Raw genomic sequence first — 9,615 nt, forward strand, 5'->3', positions numbered from 1 at the left:
TAACATCGTTCTTTGTCTGTTTTAGTGGAAATAAATTGACATATATTTACTTACCGGCCTTTTTGTCACAATTCGTAGTTTCGTATCATCACCGATAGATGTCTCAGAGGACACTTCCGTTTTGTGACGTCATCGCAACCGAGCATTGTGGGTAATGCTATGTTGCTTAAGTGTTGTGCTAATTTAACGATAGCATAACATTAAGGTAAACATCCAAAATGGAGTTTCGACAAATATTACATCAACCTCGTTTAATCTTTGAAATATATCACAATTTTACAATTTAGTCCACAATAGCGGAGACGAATGAATATCATATTATACAGTCACAATTAATCTGAATGTATTAGACGTTTTATCATATATATATTAAAAAGTAATTGAACTATATGTATATACACACAATGTCCATATAAACAAACATGTTTCAATGTAATGTGTACCATATTTAATGCAATTATATGTACTTGGAAGTTCATTTATTAGTCGTGTTGTATAACCGTCTTTCATTTCAAAGTCAATACTTGGTTTTAACAAAACTATTAATTGTAAAAATGATTTCATCCCGTGAATGAGTCACAGAGACTTCAACGTACAAAATGAACGCGACTCACAGATCTCAAGTGCTGACACAACTTTATTTCAGGAAGTGAAAAAGGGACTAAATCTACAGCAGTGTCCAGCATACAGTGCACAAGATGGTAACAAGCAGTCCTTCAAGTTCGTGCGTTTCCATTTTTACTGTAGAACCGATGGCAGGAAACAAGTCCTGTTTGAAACCCTTCCAGCCATGGTTCAAACTAGCCCGGAAAATAAAAAGAAGAAATGAAAAAATACACTAAACATGTTTGATCTTGATGTAATGCAGAGAAAACATCTTAAACCATGACTTAAAAAAAATAAGTGTTTTTAATGATCAGTAACTTTTAAAAAAGAAGGAGAAACAGAAATAAATGCAACAGAGGCGTACATTCAAACACACCGTTGTGCTGGAGTTGATGTACAGTCGACACTCGAGAAAAGATACACGAATAAATATATTGTTGGAATTTCATTTGCTGCTCTTCGTGCCGTTTTTGCCGCCGAAGTCAAGAGGGGCGAAATCAGGGCGTCTCACCTCCAGAGAATGTTTAAAATCACCGACCAAACTTCACAAAACACACACCCGAGTGTGCCAGGACACTTCCTTCTCCACGGACATGGCCGTTAAAGAAAATACAGTTTTGACACCGACTCAAAGAAAGACAACGCTAGCTGGCTCTTTGTAAGCAAACCACGTGACCACGCTAGTATTTTCTTTAAACTCGGAACTATGAATCCTCTCGCAGAAGAGAAGCAGATGGCTGTAGAAGGTGGGACGACAAGAAACATCTTAAAAAGAAAGCGAGGACCACTTAGTGGCAGCTTTTTTTTTTCCCCACCAGAATATACAAAGACGGCGGCCATCGCGCACCAGTCGTCTTCTCCTGCGACTTTTCCAGGTGAGGCAACAAAAAATAAGCGAGTCCCATTTGTGGAGGAGGTCGGAGAGAGAAGCCTCTGCTACAAGGAAACCGTCACAGGATTAAAACAACCGTTCCGGTTGTAGAACTTTGAGAAGGCCTCGTCGAGAACAGAAGCAAGTCGAGGCTGGTCGCCCTGGAAATGAACAACGAAGAGGTCAAGAGTGATGCCAGTGTAGGTGTAGGTTAGAAAACCATGACATTCCTTTCACAACAAAATATGGGTTTAAGGTTGTGTTAAGATTTATAATCAGTGAGATGACCTTGAACACACTGACCTCGCTGATGAAGCCCAACTGGACCAGCTCCACTGCCAGCTCCTGCACGTTCTCGTCTGCACACAAATCACATTTTAGACTCCGATGATGACACATGACAAGCAGAGGTCACGACCTTTTAGAGCACTTTTATAAACAAACAAACTGGTTTCATTTAACAGTTCAAATGTTGAAACATTGTATTTGATTTTTATTGAAATTCTTTTTTTTTCCATCATTTTACAATTGAATCCAATAATTTGTATATTGTAAGGTTGAATTAGATTTTTATATATAATGGATTTGAAAATATAAATATTTTCAGAGAGTTTGATATTCTTACATTAATCTTTCAAAATTAAAATTTTTAATTTCAATATTCTGTAATTTGTAGACTTTTAAGTTCAATATAAAAATGATTATAGTGCCAGATAATACTGACAGTGAAAACCTGAACCACTAGATCAAGCTTTAGGACAATAAAGGTGTTAGTATTATACACAAAGTTTTTACATTTAATTTGAAGAAAAACAAAACTTTAAATTCACAAAAATGTTTTTTATTTTATTTTTGGAAATATCAAACTTCTGGTTAAAAATATATTTCATTTAAAAATATTAATCAAATTTAATTATACAAAACATTTTTAAATTTTCAATACAGAAATTATTCAATTATTATTGGTTAAAAACAATTTGAATAACAAATTCAAAGTTTGAACATTTTTTAAATTCTTAATATTTTCTGATGAATTAAAAAGACGACTCACTCGGTAACAAGTCGCAGCTCAAGTGTCTGTTGAGTTTGTCCTCCAGCTTCAGCAACAAGGTCAACTTAAAGCAAAAAGATAAAACATTTGAAATACACTCACATGATCGATCAATACGTCCTGCTGTGAGACTTACATGATGTTTGGAACCTTCATCCACGGGCTCGATATTGCACTGCATCTGGATCACCTGACACACAGCAGGGGAAAACATTTGGCTCATGAGCAAGTCATTAGTCAGCTGAGAGGGAATTTTAGTGCCTCCGTCACGCCTCCTACCTTCCTGGTCTCAATTTCCGCTGGCTCAGGAGTCGGGGTCTTGACTGACGGGGGCACTATCGGTGACTTGACCGCCTCCTGCTGGGGCTGCTGGGGACACGGCATCCCGAAAGCTGTCAGAGGATAAATTCCATTTCTGGGGGAAAGAGAAGAGATTTAAACTCGGATCAGAATCAACTTTATGGAGCTGGGAATTCTCACATGTTATTAGTCAAGTATATTCATCTATATGTAATTTAATAATACATTATTTTGAACCTATAGTTTTAATTTATTTCATTAAATATCAGATTTTAGAGGCAATTACAAATGTAACATTTTCTATTTTGTTACTATTTGTTACTTTATATGAATTTATTTAACACATTTTATATTACATTTTTTGTATTTTATTCTATTTGATATCTTCATTTTTAATGTTATTTACTACTTTACCGCATATGAATAATTATATGCAGTATTTCAACAAAGCTAAATAATGCAGTTAGAAATATTGATTTCTTTAAATATTATGTTAATAAATTACGTGTTTTTTCATTTAAATGTTAATAATTTACATCATTTTTTGCAGTCTTGATGAAAACCATTTCACTTTTAATGGGAAATGTTTCTAATTTTAATCATTTGATGGCTCGTTGAAGCTCTGAGAAACTCTTCACCTCACGTCCTCCAGGAACTTGTCCAGCTCCAGGGCAGGAAACTGCGACAACCTGCAGGAAACAGAAGAATCCACCATTAATCACTGTAAAGCTACAACAACAAAGACTGTTTTAATCACTTTAGGGGAGAATTTGTCACATTCCTGACACATGCCTGACCCTAAAAATGAATACAAGTGGATCATGTTTGAAATAAAGGAACTCACTTCATCAGAACTCCTTCTTTAGCTTCAACGATCACCAGATTTGGATCCATGTTCTTGGTCATCTCCTCTAAAGCGTTTTCAGGAATCATATCTGTGCGGAGGAGACATGAGCGAGCTGCCAGCGCAGCAGATGCATCTTAAACTCACGCTGGTGGCTGACGATGCAGTGAGCGGCCAGCAGCTTCAGTAACGGCACTTCGAACAAGGCCTGGTGGAACAGCAGCTCTTTGGCTGTGGGTCGTTTACTCGGGTCCACCTCCAGACACTTCTGGATGAACTCCTGGAGCGGGGACCAGAATGGAAAATCTGATTGAGATCGAGCGCGACCATGGACTAGGAATCTCCTGCTTACCCGTTGTAACGGATCCTCCAGGGACTGAATGGCATTGTTGATGGCTTCCTGTGACACGTAAGATGAATCTCCGTTGCTCTGGATCTCCAACACGGCCATCTGAGGAGCATCGGAAAAAATTCATCAAAAAAAACATAATTTCCAGCCCGAAAAAAATAGTGTTTTTTCATCACATTGTTTCTTTAATCTGCTTGTACTTTCTAAGCAAGTGTTGCCATCTTTGTAGGAACAAAATGGTTCTTCTCAAACTACAACCTGACTTTCTTCGGTGGAACGTAAAACGACCTCTAACTGACCTCTAAGGCGCACATTCCGAAGGAATAGATATCCACGGCTGTGGTGACGTTGGCGACGGCTGGAGCACAGGAGATAAAAAAAAAAGATTTAAAATCACGGCGAGAGTAGAAAGGTCCACCGAAGCTCACCTCCATATTCTGGAGCGAAGAAGTGAAGACTCTTCTGCTCCTCCCGACATGTCTTCACGTGGTTGTTGATGGTGTCCGGAGCCACTGGATTATCAGGAGGTTGATTACCAGAGGAATCAAAATGTAAATTTTCTATATCAGTGGCTTTTTTTTTCTTTTACCTGAGCCGATCTTGATCAGGCCGTTGTGCTGGATGAAGATGGTGTCACAGGTGAGGTTTCCATGAATGATCGGAGGTTCACACAAGTGCAAGTAGCTGTAAAAAGAACAGACTCTAGTTGTTACTTAAACACATGAATGTACCAAGAGGAGATCAGCTGTTCCACCGACCTGAGGGCCGACAGGATCTGTGTGCACCAGCGCTTCCACGCCTGAGAGAAGACAGAAGTCGCAGTGTTAGCGTTTCTGTACACATGAAATCATCAAGTAAGTTTCACACCTTCTCATTCATGGTCTTGTGGTTTTTCTTGGTCTTCTTAAGAAACTGTTTGAGGCTTCCAGAGGACATGTACTCAGTGATGAAAATCACCTGCACACAGTAACGCACGTTAGTTGGGGTTAAAAAACAAAAAAACAACTGTAAAATTATAAAATTAAGATGTGGTTGTACCCGGGCTCGGTTCTCTTTGACATCGGCCCAGTACTTGTGGAACTTGACAATGTTCAAATGCTCCAGTTGGATCAAATTGTCAAACACCGCCTTCACTTTTTCCTGGAGACACCATGAAGACACGTTCAGTGAGGATAACATGTTGTTAGAGAAAAACACACACACACACACACACACACACACACACACACACACACGCACGATATTTATTTCTGTCTCAAGCCAAGTCAAAATCTCCCTTTGTGTCCCACTAATGTATATAACTTTAGATGAAGCTTCATTTATTTATAGAAAGAAGCGCAAAATGTAAATCCTCCTCACATAGATTCTTCATCTATCTATATACATCTATCTATCTATCTATCTATCTATCTATCTATCTATCTACATCTATCTATCATGCTAGTGGCAGAAATGAAAACATTTTTAAAACTGGCAACGACCAAGGACTTTAAATCAAAAGTGTTTTATATATATGTATATATATATATATATATATACATATATATATATGCAGTATATATACACAAACACCTTTTTAAACTTGGTAAAGGATAAAAAAAAACATTTATTAAAACAAAGAAATTGTCACTTGTATTGTTTTGTTTTATGCATCTTAATAACGCAAAGATTTCTCAATCTATTTAGGCGTCGTAATGTTGATGATTTCATTCAGTATACAACGCTGCACTTTCACCCTTCATAACAGCGCTTTGTTAAAGAGCACCAGCTGAAAAACACTAAATCACACACTGATTTGATTTATTATGCAATGCTCTGGCTCTTAAACTGATTTAAGATTTGAGAGAAAATTTGCAGGCAATTGGTGCTTAAGGGAATAATGAGAAGCATGTTGTTACCAGTAGCAACGGACAAACAAGAGCTTAATGTTCAGCCCACACAACTTCACTAACAACATGAGCATGAAATGTTCTTTGCTCCAAAGTCCAACTACTTTCTTAAGCAGCTTATAGTCAAAGAAACTGAATATTTGAAGGACACGTTCAAAACAAAACACTAAATAAACATGTATTCAATCATAGATGTGGAGTCCAAAGGAAAATATGATGATTAATTGTTTAAGTATAGCAAAGTGTGTGACCAGAAACATTTAAATGCTTTAAGAATAATTTACAAACAAACTATGACTCATTTATGGAAGCACTTGTTCAATGTGAGCGGAGAATAGTGGGCGTCACTGTACAAAACACATGATTTTTAATATGACGGATGGAAACCAACTCACCTCCTGCAGTTTGAAATTTTTCCTTTCAGAGAACATGACCTCATTCCACACCACCTCCACACCTTCCTCCGTATCCATGGCCAAGTAAGCATTATCGATGCCAGGGACATTTCTCTGATTCACCTACAAAACAAAAACAAGCTCTCTTTATACTCGTCTGCCTCCAGAGAGAACCGAATAAACATGCGTTTACCTCTTCTCTACGCTTCTGCCAGCGTCCACATGGGCTCTCCTCCAGGATCTCGGACTCATCCTCACTCTCCTCTTCCTCATCCTCGGTGGCAGCGGTGGCGGGAGGCTGGGTCACCATTGACACTGGAGGAGACACCGACGACACTCCTGCACCCGCGGGAGCAGCAGCCGCAGACTCCAGCTTCACTTCCTGGGCCGTATCTGAGGCCTGCTTGTTCTCTCCCTCAGACATCTGCAGAATATCAGGGTCAAAATGAGGTGCAAAACAGTGCTCGAGGTCACAGTGGAAGGAATTTGGGTTTGTGCAACTATGAGTATGAGGTCACAAAGAAAAGTGTTGTACAATGTTGGCACTTTTTTATTTTACATAGAAGATTTATTTCTGGTAAATAAAAAATAACCATTGTTAAAAAATTCAATGTAATTTTTGCAAATGCACAAATCATGATCTTGCACGCTTTTGCTCCACCTTGTCTGAGGGGTGCAAAACTAACATGAGCACTTGTAGACCACGTCCCTGCTTCAAACAGCTGCCTTATTTACAAAAGAAAGAAGAAGAAATACACACACACAATGATAAAAACCAGAGGGCTGTAACACTAGCTAATAACCAAGTGTGTTTGCTTTCAGGTTTATTTCGCAAAAGTCTCCTGACTCGAATGTTAAATAAAGTCTTCCTCTCCAAAGTGCCATGAGTCTCTCATCATGACGATGAATTAAGTACATTAGAATAGAATAGAATAGAAAAGCTTTATTCATCCCCAGAGGGGAAACACACTTTCACAACAGCGCAGTTGGAAAAAAAAAATAAAGTGCAAGGAAAAAGAAATTATAAAAGAGATAATACAAAAAAATAAATACAAAATAAAATAAAAATTATAAAGTTCACTCCTTCATAAATCTTGGCAAACGACGAAGACCATTATGACGTAATAAAGGCTTCACTCTTCTAACCAGCTGTAATCACGCCCGCTTTAGAGGCGTAGATGTCCGAGACTGACGACGCGTGGTGACAAACCTCGTCGTTTGACCAATCACAGCAGAGTGGGTGTGGTTGGAATATAGATTTTTCATCCAAAAAAAAGAAGAAAGAAAAGCAGTTTGAGTGGGCGGGGCTTAAGCACATTTCCTAAGGTGAATATTTTACTAAAAAAAGAGACTTTTGTACAAACAGACATGAGTACAACAGAGGTCCTGGATCAATTTAAGAAACACACAGCTCAACACATTAGTGTTATAAGAATTGAAGTGATCAGAATGTTTGTCCCTCACAAGTCGGTGCCTCGTGACTGATAAAACTTGTACATCATTACTGATACAACTTGTGCATCATGGCTGATGAAACCACATACCATGACGTTTAACCCACAAACTGTAGATGGTTCTTGTCTTGCTCCTGCCAACCGATGGTCAACCCCCGCCAGCGCGTGTGCCCTCTCTAAACAACGTTCATCGTATCTGTAAACCTGTTCCAGCCTGGTTGTGGCTGATGTAGCTGTGAAACTAAATAAAAAGATTGTTGGTTGTCACTGAGATTGTTTGTCTACGGTCTGAGTGTCTCCCCTCGCGAGTAACAAATTTTGACTCTGGTTGTTTTCACTCTGTCCAGGCATCGAGAACTTCACTAATTCTCCTAACAATTAGTAACCCTTTAAAGACACCCCAAATAATAATAATACTTATCTACAAACGTTGCATATACAGCTACTAACAGAAGTACAATGGTTTGTTAAAGCCAAACATACTCAATGTTGACCTGCAAAGAGTCTTGCTTTGCCCATTGCTTCAAGCACAAGCACTCTTGTTGGTCAAAGAGACTGACATTTTCAACGAAAACAAGTCTCACGACCCTTCAAGTGCAGTTTGCAAACCAATGTCTCCGGACAAGGAGGTGCAAACGCCAGAGCAACGCAGAGATAGCGTTTTTGTCACAAAAATATACATTTGAGAACCTGCAGGTGTATTTTCATATGCTGGAAAGAAATGGTGAACTACGTAAAAATAAATAAAAGTGCTCATCTCCTTGAACACAACTCTTCGTTTCTTCGGATTCATAGATTTATGGGGAAATTCCTCTGTGATGTTTTGCACCCAATTTACCTTCATATAAACTCGTCACGCCCAGAAGCCTTCTTTATCACAGGAATACCCCCGATTTATTGCGTTAATTCAGACTATTAATTCACGTTTATAGCATTGTTTGGTGTCGTTATATCCTCGAACAAACCTACCATGGCCGAGACTTTCGCAAAAGTTAGCGCAAAAAAGTACTTCTCAAGCAAACACACAGGAAATAAAGAAGAAAACATACGTGTTAAGAATGATGAGATTCTCGAAGTATTCTCCAGTTTAACTTATTTTTTCTCCACCAAACAAGATGCACTGGTGCTGGTGTGTCTTGGTTTGGGACTGGACCGCCCGAGTGTTGCAGTTATATTGCCTCCTCGTCCGTCGAACCACAGCGGACACGTCGATGTTTACGCCGCGGCTTCAGCTCACAGTCACGGTCGAGAAATGTCCAGGTTGTGCTAGCGCTAGCAGGCTAACTAGCAGCTAGCCGCAGCCAACCGAACGTAAGCGAAAAGCTGCACTTTACAGAGACAACTCTCCACGCATTATCTGACACACAGCGACAGTGTTTAATCAGAAAACAACGAGGGTTAAATGCGTCAAGTATGGTTATAAAAGGAGTCTGACTGGTTGTAGCTACGTTAGCGGCTAGCCTGTCGTGATGGCGACAAGTTCCAGATGAACACTGAGGGAGAGGAACGTCAAGGCCTTCAAGGGGTTGCCAGACTCTGGCCACAGAGCAAAACAATCCCCCCTTTTCAAAAAGACCAATTTGGAATAAATCGTCTCTTAAATATCTTGATTATTTAGTAAAAATGTTGTTCATATTTAAGTCTTTTAGAAAAACATAAATTAAATAAATCTTATTTTAATTAATTATTTAGTGAAACATCTATTTGATATGTTTATATTTTTACAAAGACACATTGTACTGTATTACACTATATTTTCTTGATAAGAAAGACCTACCAAAGCCAGACAGTAACTTTTATCGAATTGGTTATTCCTATGCAAGCCTTTGTTAAATCTTCACAGTATTATTACATTT

At 38.7% G+C, this 9,615-nt stretch overlaps 1 protein-coding gene across 1 annotated transcript; it reads right to left on the reverse strand.

The window, feature by feature from the left end:
* Positions 1-619: 619 nt before the first annotated feature.
* Positions 620-9,230, reverse strand: nrbp1 (nuclear receptor binding protein 1). The gene is made up of 18 exons (XM_087806028.1): positions 8,809-9,230; positions 6,499-6,729; positions 6,306-6,428; positions 5,060-5,161; positions 4,889-4,978; positions 4,780-4,820; positions 4,611-4,705; positions 4,450-4,533; positions 4,321-4,379; positions 4,025-4,123; positions 3,820-3,952; positions 3,673-3,763; positions 3,467-3,517; positions 2,808-2,943; positions 2,665-2,718; positions 2,529-2,592; positions 1,781-1,836; positions 620-1,638 (listed from the first exon to the last, which is right to left on the reverse strand). Exons 2-18 carry the CDS (start codon positions 6,727-6,729, stop codon positions 1,543-1,545), a joined length of 1,605 nt encoding a protein of 534 aa, XP_087662154.1. The 5' UTR covers positions 8,809-9,230; the 3' UTR covers positions 620-1,542.
* Positions 9,231-9,615: the final 385 nt, after the last annotated feature.

The sequence above is a fragment of the Callionymus lyra genome, chromosome 13 (assembly GCF_982586985.1).
Source record: "Callionymus lyra chromosome 13, fCalLyr1.hap1.1, whole genome shotgun sequence".
NCBI lineage: Eukaryota > Metazoa > Chordata > Actinopteri > Syngnathiformes > Callionymidae > Callionymus > Callionymus lyra.

What these genes read in the sequence shown, in the direction of transcription:
- nrbp1 (XM_087806028.1), bottom strand. Translation starts at nt 6,729, where the DNA reads ATGTCTGAGGGAGAGAACAAGCAGGCCTCAGATACGGCCCAGGAAGTG. An exon ending in AAAGAAGGAGTTCTGATGAA is followed by an intron (nt 3,518 to 3,672) that starts GTGAGTTCCTTT and finishes TGTTTCCTGCAG; the next exon opens with GTTGTCGCAGTTTCCTGCCC. An exon ending in AAGTTCCTGGAGGACGTGAG is followed by an intron (nt 2,944 to 3,466) that starts GTGAAGAGTTTC and finishes TCTTTCCCCCAG; the next exon opens with AAATGGAATTTATCCTCTGA.